The 15,178-nt window shown below is 39.9% G+C and overlaps 1 protein-coding gene across 3 annotated transcripts in view; it reads left to right on the top strand.

Annotated features, from left to right (window-relative positions):
• The window catches only part of RASA3 (RAS p21 protein activator 3), a 136,520-nt gene that overhangs the window by 45,483 nt on the left and 75,859 nt on the right, over nucleotides 1-15,178 (top strand). For all 3 annotated transcript variants that reach the window (XM_074909778.1, XM_074909787.1, XM_074909796.1), the window contains exon 3: nucleotides 7,018-7,121. In XM_074909778.1, the coding sequence (XP_074765879.1) occupies nucleotides 7,018-7,121 (104 nt within the window). The remainder of the gene's footprint in view (nucleotides 1-7,017; nucleotides 7,122-15,178) is intronic.

The raw sequence follows: 15,178 nt of genomic DNA on the forward strand, positions 1-15,178 counted from the left end.
CAAGAATTTTGCCTTAATTTCCTTTGCTGAACCAACTACTTAGCTTCTTCCATGAGTAGCTTCAAACTTGAGGCTCCACCATGCAGGACTTGTTCCTAGCTACAGATCTTCCCCGAGGATAAACATTCTTGGCTTGTTGGCATTAAGACTGACTTTGCCTTTGCTGTTTGTATCAAATGTTTCCATTCACTTAAAGGGCAGTGTCAGCTGCAACAGGAAATCAAGGCAGCTTCTCAAATCATAGGTGAAGAATGGAAGGAATGTGACATCTCTAAATTTGTTTCAAGGATATGAATAAAGGCAAAAACTGTTGTATGTTAAGAATCAAATGGCTGACAACGTGTACTTTAGAGAGACCTGAGCCAAGCGTCTTGAGTCTGTGATTATTTAGTTCTCCACTATTTCACTGAGGAATTTTTCACGTGCTAAACATAGTGATCAAAGCCTGAATGAAACAGCAAATGAAGCCAGAGGCACCTTCCCCACCCCATTTTTGCTAGTCTCCAGTGAAGGTAACGGTGAGAACTGTAAGTCTACAGAGTGTTTGTGAGTGTATAGTCAAATGTACTGTGAGTTGATGGTTAAGGCTCTGTTCTCTTTAACAAGAGGTTGCTGTGTCTTTGTTTTAGTATTAGATTAGGTAACAAATTCAATCAGTAGCTCTCAGAACCTTCTCTAAGTAATTCTGCTGCCATATTTAATGTTCTTGTTCTTTAATTCTAGACTTGCTTAAACCCTTTATTTTCCTATGCTTGGAGTTCATGGCTGCATAGCTAAACTCTTGTGTTCCGATAACATCTTGGATGCAGGCCATTTCTCAAATTTTAAACACAAAGTTGTTTCCCTTAGTTGGAGTGTCACCAAAATTAGCTGTTGTATCTGAGTTAGTTCCATTAGCTGCTTTCATATTCTTACACTGCCAGCTCACCTCCTTGAAATAACAGCTCCCCCAGCCTAGAGGCCTTGAGCTTGTTCTGCAGCTTCTCTCCTGCATGCTCCCAGCTCGCACCTCAGTGTGCTGTCTGCCCCAGGGACTGCTGTCTTCTGCATTTGACTACATCTAACTGTGGCTTGAATTCCTAATATCAATAGACTTAAATTCTGAAACACCCCAAGACTTTAAGGGAAGAAGATAAGATGGATATGGGTACAACTTGAGCCTGGTCAGGGATATTATTGAAGGTAAAGACTGGTTGTGTAGGGAAGTAATACAGCTGGGAAGGGTGCCAGGAAGGGAAGCAAGACTTAATGGAAGGAGGAGAATGAAGTGAGCCTTGAGACCCAAAGCAGGGTTTATGAATGAGAGCGTTTATCCCCACAAAAGCCACCCATGTGAGTTACAATTGTTGGTGTTGTAGGCTGCTTTGAGTGATTAAAAAAAAAAAAAAAAAAGTAAATGCAGCTGTAATGTGACTTCTGTTGCTTGTGTGTGTCGTTTTACAGAATATTTTGGGAGGTGACTAGGGGCCAAACGGCTGCTGCTTAAAGTTATCATAATCCCTGTAAGCCTCATTGAGCCAAACCAGCAACTGTCAAGCGAGGATGATAACTGTAGCTCATGTGTGTGTCTGTCTCTTCTGAGCATAGGGTTGGTAAAATACATGCTGCTTTATTTTTTCTCTGTGTGGTAGCAGAAGTTGTGGCCATAGCACAGCATTGTCCATCTGCGTGTCTCTGCACAGTGACACGAGAAAAAATTTGCTTAGGCTTGGCGGATGTCTGTTAGAGTGCAGACTTAACAGTGGGCATAAGTGGTGTGTTTGGATTTAGATGTTGCCTTTTGTGCCATATACTTCCTGCTGCATGCTCTCTGCCAAATCTGTGCTTCGAATATAATACTAGGTATTTTTAATAAATGGTGTAAGGAAGCTACCATGACATCTGCCAACTTTGGCTCTTACAGAGCCTGTCTTACTTGTCTGTTGTCTTGTAGCTCTGTGTCTAGTAGGAGACTGAAGTGTATTCAGATTTTATTTGGCTTGCTGTATCTGCTTTGAATAAACCTTCTCTACCCTACTCCCTTTACATATGCTGCAAAGCACAGTATAAAGTGTATTAGCCAAGAAGTAGAAAAAGCTTAGTAGTAGAAACAAACAAGTGTACTCCTTTGTACAGACTGATTTTGCTTCCCGCTCACATGGCAATGTGAACTGTGGTCTTGAGTTCATGCAGCAGGATGAATCCAGTATTTCTAAACGTTTTAAAATAGTTAGAGGATGTGGAGTTGTCTGTGGCATGTTAATAGTCCTTACTTTCAATCACAAAAGCAGTTTTAAAAAAAAGTCCATACACAAAGAATTCTGGTTTGAGGGGTTTCATTATTATTCATGATGCAACTCTTTCACTTCATCCACTGAAGTACTGGTGCCAAAACCAAAACTGCTTTAGCAAAAAGTATTGAGAAACAAGCATGAGGTTTTGTAACACAGACTGAAACTAAAGAAATGTTTCTACACTGAGACATGTTTTATGAAGTCTGTTCCTCTCTAATATTATTTTGATGATTTCATTAGGTATCTGAAGGTATGGAATTAAAGTTTCAAGTATGCCTCTGGAATTTAGTAAAATGTGTAAAATTGGACAAGTTTGAATGTTTTCTAGGGTAAGAAGTTCCCATTCATCATGTTTGAAATGAGGATTCTCTTTCTTATTTGCTTTCATTCTACTTGATTACACAGTAATTTGTTACTCTTCTCATTCCCTGTCTCCTCCTGAAAATACCAATTGTCAAAACACATATTAGAAGAGATTCAGAAATAGATACTTTCAAATTGGAAGGGCTCTAAGCTGGATAGCTCTGTGAGTGAAACAATACCTAGAGGGAACTTTTTGGGTTTGATTTGTTGGTATTCCTGCTCCCATGAGCATTCAGAACAAGAAAATTTTTGGTGAAGGGAGAGTATGCCTAGAGATTCAAATCCATTGCACCATTCATATGCTTCTGTGGTACTTTGTGTGTGTGTGTCTTCTGTCAGGAGAGCGGTGGAAACATCCTAGGGAGTGTCCTGAGGAGGAACTGATCAGTGTATGTGTCCGTGGTAGGGGCTATATAAAAGTTGTGTTGTAAGAGGCCAGTGCTTCCTGAAAAAAGGGATTGCTGAGGTAGAGCTTCCCTCCTGCAGAGCATAGCAAGGTGATGGGTATGTCCTGGAAAAGATGTGCGAAACATTGTGAAGTGTGAGGATATGTGGAGTAGAAGGCTACAGTGTCAGGCCCTTGTGTGCCTGAAAGCTTGGAGCAAGGATTTAAAAATTGGTACAGGTCTTTCTATGTAGTTTCTAATCCCATCAGGAAAACAAGAGATAGAGACTTCAGAACAAGTCCCACATCATAACTAAAGAGTAGTTGGTGCCTGCAATGCTACTCTGCTCATCTCTGTGATAGCAAAACTAAACAGAAATTACTAAAACTGTTCTAAACTTAGTAGGCTTTGTTGAAGAATCTGGGTTTGAAAATGCTTTTATACTCAGCATGGAAGGAACTGAACTGCATTTACAGTGGATGTCCACTGTTTCTGCCCTTGCAAGATCCCACTCTCAGCAGTTATATCCCATCACTTGTTTGAAGTCCAGAAGAAACTGAAATAATGACTACACTGGTCTTGTCTGTGCAGTTCCCTTGTGACCCCATTGATGTGCAGCCTGTGCTGCAAGGTTGGGGAGGGGCCCCTCATTATTTCTCCTCCTCTTTGAATGATTAAAATTTCTCTTGAGTGTAGGGTTCGTTAATCTACAAAGAAAGCTTAACTCAAAACCTGGAAGTTGAATCTGAACTCTATTCTGAAATATTCTCGAGTTTTCAGCTGGGCTAGTTCTAGTATTTGTTTTGGAGAATTTTGTCAGACTCCTGAGGGCTGTGTAGGCAGATGCTGCTGCTTTTTATTAATTGCTATGTCAGAATAAAAGTACTCGCTGAAGCCTCATCAGACTAACTCTGCCTTTTGGGAGAGAGAGGACACTGAGGGAGGGATTTTGCTGTTCTTTTGGAAAAAAAAAAAACATTCTGGAGTCCTGAGGCTCATGCTCAAGATAAGTTAACTTGGGAAATAAATCATGGGGTTTGACTGCTGTGTCCTCTTGCTCTTCAGGTCTGGGTGGGAGACAAAGCAAGCACTGTTCTGAAGAGATACATGGAGGAAAAGCACGCATTTAAGTGGAAGCTGGAAACATTTGTGTGATTACTTTTGATTCCTTCAGAAATAAGATACTGCTGCTGAAGAGCTACACAAGATGGGAGGGGCAGGGACTATCAGATTTATGTTGATGTGTATCCATACAGTTAACTTTGCTGGCTGATTCTCAGGTGTGGATTGAGTGCACTTGTGTTGGAAATCTGCTTTCTGTATTAATTAAGGTGGCAGTGCACCTCAGGGGTGTTACCTGAGTGATGAGAGGTGGTGAATCTACAAGGGGTACAAGATCTTGGAGGGGGAAAGCCAAGAGCAGAACAAAGCTTCTCTTCTGTTGATAGTGGCTGCTAATGATGTAGCCTGTGAAGAGTACCAGCCAGCAAGAACTGTTCAGGCTAAGAGGCATGTGCCTAAAACTAGTCACCAGATGCAGTCCGTGGATGGCTAAGTCAGCCTTCATAGTATTTCTTCTGTTAACCAATCTTTGTCTGATACCATGGATTGGACTAGATGCTTCCTGTTGTTCACTCTGCTTTTCTGAATCTCATGTTTGTTTTGCTGTGGTGTGTGGTCTTGGTTATCTTCTGCACCTGACTGCCACCTCTGACAAACATTAATAGGGGACTTGCAAAAGGGCCCAAGTTGTTGGCTCTTCCCTGTTCTTTCCCCCAGAATCAGCTGAACTGAATTAAAGTATGCCCAGTGTAAGTCTCACTTGTATTTATGTTGTCTTTAGACTTGCAGTATTACTGAAGCTTCCCTTGTAATCTTGGTAGAGGATTGGGTATATAATCCACAGTTCATTAAGTATCATTTCATTCTAAGGTCATTAGTGAGTAAATTCATCTGCTGTGTTCCTCCAGCAGAAAGGCCGATTTTATGGCTGAACAGAGTATTAGGGCTCAGAACGATGCAAGTGTTTTGCATGTATAGCACACTAGATATTTGGGAGATGTTTATGCATTTGTGTAGCCCCCTTGGGTTAAGCCTGTGTGTGAAAATTTGTACCAAGTGATGTACACAAAATGAGGCCCTTGGGGCTGCCAGAAGAGGCATGGCTGTTAGGACAATCAGATAGTTCCCAGTTTGGTAGAAGCTGCTTGTACCAAAGAGTTTGTGTTTTGTGCCTGGAGCAAGTGGTGGCTGCTGAATCTTGATTCCAGATAATACCTTTCAGAGCAGAATGGGTAAAGAGGACATAGCCAAGAGTGCTGAATCAGGGGTGGCAGTTGGGACAGTCAAATCTGCTGCCATTTCCAGCTGTTAGATTTTTCTCCCCTGCCTTCACAGTAGGGATGTCTGAGTAGGGCTCATGTTAGTTGCCATAATTTATGGTTGGGTGCATTTATTCCAGGGAATAGGAAACTGTTTCAGTGGTGGAAGGTTAACCTGTGGGTATGCCTTGGGCTTTGTTTTTTATCCAATATGTGTTCTTTCACATGGCTGGTGGAGTAGTGACTTAAATAATCTCTTAGTGAATATTGAGTGATGTCTCTGGACTTCATTGATTTAATGTGGTGTACTCCCTTCAAACACCAAGTGGCTAGCTAATTTGCAGTGCCTGTGTGTTTTGAGTGAGACTTGTCAGCTAGCTCTTGAGGGAATGTGGCAGTTCTGGGGGAGTGTATATTTACTGTAGGCAGAAATACAAGCAGAAGTGTATGGTAATGTAAAATATCTTGAAAGAAGTCAAGGGAATAGCCTCACCTGACAAAATGCTGAAAAACTTAAAGTTAGTGCAAAGAAGTGTTAATGATTTTTGGATATCTAATTTTCTAACATAAGCAGCCTTTGATAATGGTATAAGACATGGCACAATTCTGTCTCCCATTTTTGTGCTTAGCCAAGACAATGAGGAAGCCTGTGTTTAAAAAGGGAAGAAAAAACCTGCTGGCTTTCGGTCTGTTGGAATTAGATTTATTTTTAAGTCTATATCAGCAGTGCTTGGTGGATTTGTCCATATGACTCACATTGCATCCACTCATCTAGATCTACTGAACCATAAGTGGCTTGGAATGAAAAGTCTGGATAAAATGGTAGACCTGTCAATGAATAAATAATGTTGATATATGCTTATAGTTCTTAAGAGTAAATCCTTAACCATATAATTGGATAGAGAGAAACTGGAAGGGTTTCTATTGGTGTCTGAGATTTTTTTTTTTCCCATTTAAATTGATAGGATCCAAAGAAAGCCCCTTAAGTCCCTAAAGAGCTTTTCATGCTGAGATAGTGGTTTGTTTTGTGTTGTTTTTTTTTTTTTTTTCCCCCCAATCTGGTCTTACTGTAAAAGAACTTATTCTATATAATTCCAGCAAGCAAAAATAGACAGATATGCAGTGCTTATCAAGTAACAAGCATTGTGCCAGCTCCAAGTCTTAGTTACCATCAGTTGACTAAATATGACTTTAAATAAGAAACTTTGCAGGGAAAAGAAGCAATGGCTGTAGGAAGAAAAAAAAAAAGGCACCACGAACCACACTGTGTTTTGCTCATCCTGTTCATGTGTATATTTTTGTGATCTCTATTGTAATGGTCTGTTGTAAGTATAGTGTGGCAGCATTCTCTCCACCCTTCATGGCACTGTATGTTAACAAATAATATGGTCTCTGCCCACTTTGATTAGGGACACTCATTTTCCAGATAGAAAAAGTATCTGTTCTTTTTTGTACCTTAAGAAATCCTGTTCTGTGTGCATTTAAGATAGGTGGGAAGAGTCAAAGTTGGAACAATGCTTGAAAGTGCACATTCATGGGTGGAAAAGACCTTCACAGTCCAGAGTGATGTTCTGGTTTTGAAGTATCAACACACTGGCTCCTTGAGGATACCAACACTAATTTCTTTTTTTGTGTGTGTGTGTGTTTATGTGTATGTTGTTTTTGTTTACCCAGCCCCTTCTATGGAGAAGACTTTTACTGTGAAATTCCTCGGACCTTTCGCCATCTGTCATTTTATATTTTTGACAGAGATGTTTTTCGAAGGGATTCCATCATAGGTATGTGTTCATAAATTATTACATTCTTTACATCTTACTTCTCTTGGATTTTAACTGTTAGATCATATGTAGTCATATGAGTTGGTGTCTTGATAGGACTGGCAATGATAGTGGTAAGTACTGCTCAGTATTGTCCTTTTTTGTCAAGTGACAAAAATGTCATAAATATTACATATTATAAAAAGAGTCTGGTAGATAAGTGCTGTCTGTTACAGTAAATGCAGATTACAGTTTAAATAGGCAATAAAGCATTGTTTTGGCAACATAATTTCTTCATTTTTTCTTTCTAAATGCGAGGTCTTTAGTCTTGCAGTTTTCTAGGGCTCATTACACTTCCCTGCATGCAGTATTGTTAAACTATGACTGTATTAATGACATGCAGAGTAATAGCTACTAGTCTCAGGTACCCACAGTACAATCATAACAGAATTTCATAGAGAGTATCAGAGCAAGCTGTTGCCTACAGAATAACTTGGTAAATAACTGTGTGACATGGGCAAGATCTCTGCTTTTCCAGATACTATTTCCTATGCATTTCAGCTGCAGCAAACTGCATGACACTCCATTTATCTCTTCAGGGATACAAGTCTTGTAAAAGCCTAGTTATTGAGGGGAACAGTTTCCACTTTAAGTCATTTTAACAGTTTTGACTTTTTTCAGTTTTTCATCTCTTCCTTTTGAAATAAGTTGTGTATGACTACCAGTTTTCTAACTCCAGTATAACATGACTATAGCTATCAATGAGGTGTGTGTGTCTTGACAGAGCTTGTAGTGAGGAAGCTGTCTGATCTTGAGCACCAGTTTGTATAATGCTGTAAACTGCATTATGTTTAAGTGCATGGGGTGGTAGTGCAGTTCTCTTTGTATATATCTCTGTTACACTAGTTTATTATGCATTCACTAGCTTTTTAATTATTGTTCTAATTTTTTAATAGGAGCTATGAAACTGGGTCATCATTCTCTTATGTCCCTAACTGAGCTCATGGGTATACAGCATCTAGCATCCTGGGAAGGAGGGGTTCAGTTTCTGATTTTTTTTTTAGTGAGCCTTTTGGTCTCTCTAATCTCTAGTTTCCCCTTGTAACATGAAAGTAATACCTCCTTTCTTTCAGCTGATGAGTTTTCATTGTTGAAATTGCCTCATCTGCTCTCCTGCATGTCACTGTTTTTCTGCAGCTGCAGTGACCCATGAACAGGCCATGGACTGGGGTTTTTCTTGCTCAGGGCTTTGTTCCCTCTTTTGGAACAAGGGTCGCTGAACACTGAACACAAGCCAGACCCATGAAATTGCAGATAGAGGAGTGAAAATTGTTTCCTTTTCTCCATGTTTCCTAAGTTTCTGTTTTAATGATGAAGCTCTGACATTGTAGGGGAATTCTTCAGGAGCTGCTGGAATAATCTTGTCTTAAAGGTACTGGGAGTGAGCTGTTCATGGAAAGGACTTGCAGAAGATAGAGACTTGTTTGGTTTCTCAAATGATTGATCAGGTTTCTATTCTTTGTTACCTCTTCCTCCTCCTGTTCCTCTCCTTCCTTATCACAGGCATATTTTGAAGACCATTTCAAAGATGTGGAAGTGTGATAAGTAGCAAGAGAGAAGAAAATAAATTCATAATTACTGTCACTTTGATACGAACTCTATAAGTTCTGCTTGTAATAGGAAAATGTTCTGGAAAGAGAAACAGTGCTCTGGAGTAACTACATGTGGTTATTTTCAGTTGTTCTATTGAACAGGAGTCAGCAGCAGCAAGGCTAAACAGTGGGGTGGGTTTTTTTTTTTTAGAAATGGAACTCTTTCTTTGGAACAAAGTCTGTAATATTTAAAAGAAATAGCTGTTCTATGTGTGTCTTGAGGCCTTTTCTTGAAGAGGCTTGAGTAAGGGAGGTTTGGAAGAGGTCCGTACTGAAAAAGATTGGTCAGAGTAGTGCTAGAATAAGCTCTTTTCTGCTGAACTGCCGAATTCTGCAAATAGGGGCCCTTTGTTAGCATTACAGAGATTGCTTGTTATATTATGTCATCATGAGACACTTCTGCTGAAGAAAATGTGGTTACCCATGCTCATGAACCCCAGCAATAAATTTTCCCAGAGAAGGGACTTGGGGGTTGTGTTTTTCATCCAGGGAGACAAATTTTAAGTTCAGATGTTACTGAGCTTGTGAATTTGCCTGTGTTTCCTGTGTGATCTGGTATGTTTAAGACATCTGTTTGCATTGTTTGTTTGGCTGGTTTTGAGGGGGTTTCAAGACAGAGAACAGGGTGCATGTGTGTCAAAATGGTGAGAATTAGACAGTAGATATTTTTTGAAGATGGTTGGCTACCAGAGTTCCTTTTGAATCACTATTTAGTATTGCCAGAATTTTGTCTTGGTGTTACAGTACTTATTTCCAGAGTGACTGGAGCTCAGGGTAGGCATGCTTTTATTTATTCAAATATAAAGTACAAGTTTCTGATGGTAAATTCTTTAACATCCAAAATACAACTCAGTGGGTGACAGATGAGAATGCTGAAACCACCAAAAGTGGAAGGAGTGGGAGCGAGAAAATGAAAAACAAGAACACACCCCACACCCCCCCCCCCCAACCTCTGACAAACTTCCGAGGAGAACCAAAACAAATTCAGAAACTGCAACACGTGTGTAGGAGATACATTTTTGGAACATACTGTAGTATTTTGGCATACAGGATGGGAGAATTGTGCAGATAAAGATATCTTTGAGTGTGCATGCTTGTTTATTACATTTGCATTTTCCTAATCCTAATTTGCTAAGTCATCTAGGTTTTTGTTAGCTAAACAGATAAAACTCTTGAACAACTGTGTCTTGGATGCCCGTTGAATTGCAAATATAATGAGGAAAATGCAGAGCTCAGTGGATCTGAAATAAGATTTGTCTTTTTTAAGTAAAATGTAGCAAATATGTAGTTACTGTGGAAGTTATCTAGTCTTAAGTTGTTTATTGTATTACTGATATTATTTGTCTTGACTGTTACTGGCTAGAGTTTATATACAGATTTATATAGTAAGTTGAGATGCTTTGAGTGTACTACTGAAAGTAATGGTAAATTCTATTTAAAATTAGATTTGTTTTCAAATGATCAAATAGGAGTAATAGGCCAATTTGATGGAAGATGTGTCTGTATAATATATCTATTTCCATCTAGTTGTTATAGTGAGGAAAACATTGAGGAGATGGGGTTAACTTGAAAAGCCATCAATTGATACCCCTCCACTAGTAATGGGAAAAAAGATACTTTTGGCTGAATGCAGTAGAAGGAATATTAGGGTAGCAGTGCTGCTAAATAAGGCAAATGTAAATATATGTTCTTTAATGATTATGTTTTGATATTTAGTTTTCAGCTTTTTAGAAATATAGAAACATAGAAATGACGCAAGCTGTGTCAGTACAGTGGGACAGAAGGCTTTTCTCACACTTTAATAATTGAGCTAGATTTAGTGAAGAAATCATATCCATGATATGCCCTAGCTGGTTCTCCTAGGTGTGTAATGAACAGTTCAGGCCGTGACCTCAACATACAGAACAGTTAAAAAACAGGAAATGTGCCACACGAAGTTATTTAACACTGCGCTGAGAGAATAGTTAATATCATATGCCCTTCAGGTGAGAAGTACACAATTATTTATCCTCTGCCTTAAATCACAAATCACCTTTGGGTTTTTTCACCCCAGCACTTCATTTGTTTTGTTGACAGATGCGTGTAACTGCCTTGCTAACATCAGTGTTAAGCAGGAACCTTAACAGAACAAAATGCACCCTCTGTGAAGGTCTGAGGGGGGTAACAAGTACATTCAATCTATCCAGTCTTGACCTCTGTACTGCACTGGGGAGTAAGAACTTCCCTCTGTGAGGCTGTGGCATTCTTGAGTGAGGGGCAGGCTTGGTTGCTGTGCTGTGATGGGGATGAAACGGTTCTGAATAAAGCACAGATGTGAAATGCCCAGGCTCTTCCATGAAGGAGCAGCCAGCCAGCGGGGAGACTAGTGAGTGATTCTGTTAATTACATTTGCTATAACTGAACTGTTGTAAGTCACCTTCATAGGGGTTGTTAGGTGTGTTCTACAACAAATTGAAACTCTTGTGGCCATTGTATCCTGACAGGTTGTAACTGTCTTCCTGCTTCATAATACTAGATGAGTTGAAGTGAAGTAAGGCAATAAAACAAATTTGCCTTTGGAGTAGTTAAACTTAGCTGCTCTGGTCTAAAGTAGATGAAATGAAATCATAGCTCATGGACACTCTCCCAGATTGAAAACACCCTGGAATTGAAAATTGTTTGAGGTAACTGTGCTTTTGTTAATGACTGCTTCCAAAGCTGAGGAGGTCTGTAGAGTTCCCACACTTATTTGCAGTGTCCAAGGAAACCATCTACCGTCATTAGGCAACTGTTGTGCAATGTAGCTGAAGCATCACCTTTTGATCATTTTGTTGGTTTAAAAGAAAAATCGAAAACAACACCATCCCTGCTAAAACTATGCATCTTGCTAGCTAAGTGGAGGAAAGATCTTCCAATACAGCACAAAGCAGAGATCAAGATTTTAATAGAAAATTGTTTTCCTCTGTTTTCTCCACCCCAACCATGGCTTAGGCAGCACTCACAACTTGGTTTACTGTTTCCGTGATGTACTGTTGGATGACATGGGAATAATAGCTACTCAGTATGGTATAAATATAGCTACTAATGAAATAAAGGAAACAGATGACTGTCCCACAATGACAAGTCTCGAGAAGCTATAAACTAGAATTATCCTGAGAAGATTCTCTACAGTTGCATGGAAAGCCTAAAATAAATACTTTTTGCACAGAATAAATTGTTAGGATGCATTCACATTATCATTTAACATAACAGATGGTCACAAAAGCAGGAAAGCAAAGTCGAGCTTTCAAAAATACATATTTTTCCTTTTTCCTCCTACAAGTACACATATTATAAACAAAAGTACTGAGCATAATGTGCTAGAACTTCGACTGTCCTTTTATGCAACCCTCTTCCTTACCAAATGAGTGTTAATACTATCTGTTATTTGGAATATTACCATAGATCCATCCTCCCAGCTTACTTCTGACTGCTGTAGTCTGAGCCGGGCTTTCTGTATTTTCTGCAGTACTTGACTTATGTCAGCACTAGCAGATGTTAAGCAGTTTCTGTCTGGTCTATCCCTTGCTTGAACTAAGCAAAGACTGTGACTGTGAAAAAGGTGCAGTAGCAGTGGCTTCTGGTGGCAGTGCCTGGAGGGGCTGGTGATGGAGGGGGTGAAGGAGAAAGTTGTTCAGTGCAAGCAGCGTGCCTAGGCCTACTGTAAGGCAGAGAACAGTGACTGCAAATCTAGATTTTAGGACTGCTCTCCCATTGCAACCAGCCACAGGCTATATCACCTTTCTCAAATGTATGGACATTTTAAGGGCCCAGAGAGCATCTGACAGAGAATTGATACCAAAGGTGGTTGAGTAGTGTTTTTTTTTGTTGGTTTGGTTTTTTTTTTTTAAACAAGAAGGGAGGGTAGAAATTGCTATGTAAGCCAGGTGAGATCTTTAGGATTGTGACCAGCAAAACTACCCTGATAGCAGATAGTCCATGCAATGCTGTGGACTTGTGCGGTGCTATTCTTTTAAGGATAGAAGCTATGTCTTGTCCACAGCTTACTTTGCCTTATTATCCAAGATAAATCCTGTGATGGGGAACAATGGGTTTCATAAGTGATATTCGTATTATATTTGGAGTAGCGATTCAAAAACCAAACAAAACTGGGGTCATGAATACAGTACACCTCAGTACTCTTGTGTAGGATGCACCTCTGCTCTGCTGGAAATGTTCTGCCATTATCAGCACTAATTCTTACCCATGATAACAGATGGTCTAGCAGTGCTTGTGCTTCATGGTGCACTGCACATAAGCCAGCAGGGAGCCATTCTACTGCTTCAAAGGCTCTGAAGCCTTATGTTGCCCCTAATTCTCATCTGTATCTTTCTAATCCTCAAGTAGGGAGATCACTTGTTTCAGTCTTTTTCTGTGTTATGGGAGGGGTACGTGAATTTGTGCTGTTCTTGAACAAGGCAGGCATCCAGCTCTTTTTGTCTTGCAAAGTTTATGTACTTTGATGACAAATAACCTTTCATATACAGATAATTATAAAATCCAAGGTAGTTAGGAATAGCAGCAGTGCTTCTTGGTTGGAGATTTCAAAGTAATTAAGGTTTCGTAAGGCTTTTGCCACCTAAAAGGTTGATTAAAATCGATTCTGAGTTGTCCTTAGTCTTTCCAGCTATTGAAAGTGACTCTCCTTGTGCACCCTCATATCAATTATTTTAAATGAATTCACTGATACAGTGTGTCTGTGCGCTTAATATACTAGCATGAAACAACTAATGAAGTAGCTTCCAGGGCCTCTTACTGCCTAATACTGCAGCACACAGGAGGCAAAGTAGTTTCTGCTTGGAGCTGAGAGAAGACTGAATTAATTAGGCATTTGGGGCCCTTTAACATGTGACTCAGACCTAACCCTTTGCTATAAATTAACTATATTGAAGTCAGTGTTAATGGAGGCAATATAATGTATTAAGAATATTACATTATATTGCTTTCAGCTCACTTGGCAGCAATATGCAAATTTCTGTGGTTTTCACTGTGCAAGTATTCCAAAATAAAGAAGACCTAAAGAGAAGTTAGAAGACCCCCTGAAATGTTCTATTTCTAGGGTTCTGTAAAATAATTGTTGGATCACTTTTCAGGTAGAACCTCATGCCCTTTTAAAATAACAAACTCTTGTCCTATTGCTGTCTTCATTTCCTTTTTGGTAAAGGAATGTATCTTCTACTAATCTAGCATATGGCATAAATATTCATATATATCAGCTGTGCGGTAAACACTACAAACTGACAAATGAGTACTAAAAGGTGCAATGTAGTCTTCAAACTAGTGGCTAATCCTTTTGTCGCCATCAAGTAATCCAGACAGAAGGTAGTTGTGACTGGATGGAGAATGAGCCAGATTAACAATTCTGTTAGTCTTTGTATGGAAATGTTAAAGCCTGAATTAACAAGCCCAGGCATGTCCAGGGACAAACTGATGGGCTGTGCTGGCTTGCCTAGGAAGTGCTTTTGAAACTCAGTGAGGGATGGGCACTAAGGGTGCAATGCTTCCACAAAGGCTTTTTCCCAAGTGGTGAAGCCAGACATCGCTACCTATTTCTGTTGTATATTTCTGCCTCTGTGCCCAAAATATTGACCTTCTGTTATCTTCTAGCTGTGTTAATGTGACTCTTGAGTTTGGAAGCCATAAAACAGGTCACTTGAAATGATCTGTGTGTAAAAAATGCCAGCAACACCCACACATGACCCCTGAAACTTTCTTCTCTTCCCCCAGGATGTTTGTTTTCATTGTTCAGTGTGCTTTAGTTTGGATCAGTTTCCTCAACAGTTTCAGTACAGCCTGCTGCAAGAACAGGGGTGCAGGGGTGAGGAAAGTAGGAGCCCTTAAATCAGTTTGCACCAGGGGTTGTAAAGTAGAATTTGTACCTTTAGGACAATCCAGGCCCTTGGTGGTAACTTCATTCATCTGTGAAATGGCTGCATGTTTGAAGTAATACATTGTCGGTAGATTGTTGTTTTCCCTAAAGAGAGATTTACAAAAGAAAGCGTTCAGGTGTGTGGCCATGTTGCATCTTTGTTTCAAACACAGGGTTTAGGATTTAAATGTGCTAGTGAAGATCTGTTCAGTCTGAACTGGGGGGACACAGGGAAACCACTGCCATATGGATGAAAAGCATGCAGGAGTGTGGGGGGTTTCCCTACCCTCTCCAGCCTGAGGTCCTGGTGAATGTCAGACTTCAGGAAGAAATTAGTTCAGATGAGAAGAATGCTATTACTGCATCATTGCTGGTCTTACTGCTGAGAAATCTACCTTTAAAAATGTAACTTAACTAAGTTTTGAAATTACACATTACACTGCTCAACATGCCTCTGCTGTCTTCTGCCTCCCCCCATACAATGTCTAAAAGCTTAAACAGACCTACAGTCTCTGCAGCCTGGGGTGGCTCTGAGGAAA

This window comes from Athene noctua, chromosome 1, assembly GCF_965140245.1.
Source record: "Athene noctua chromosome 1, bAthNoc1.hap1.1, whole genome shotgun sequence".
NCBI classification, from domain to species: Eukaryota; Metazoa; Chordata; class Aves; order Strigiformes; family Strigidae; genus Athene; species Athene noctua.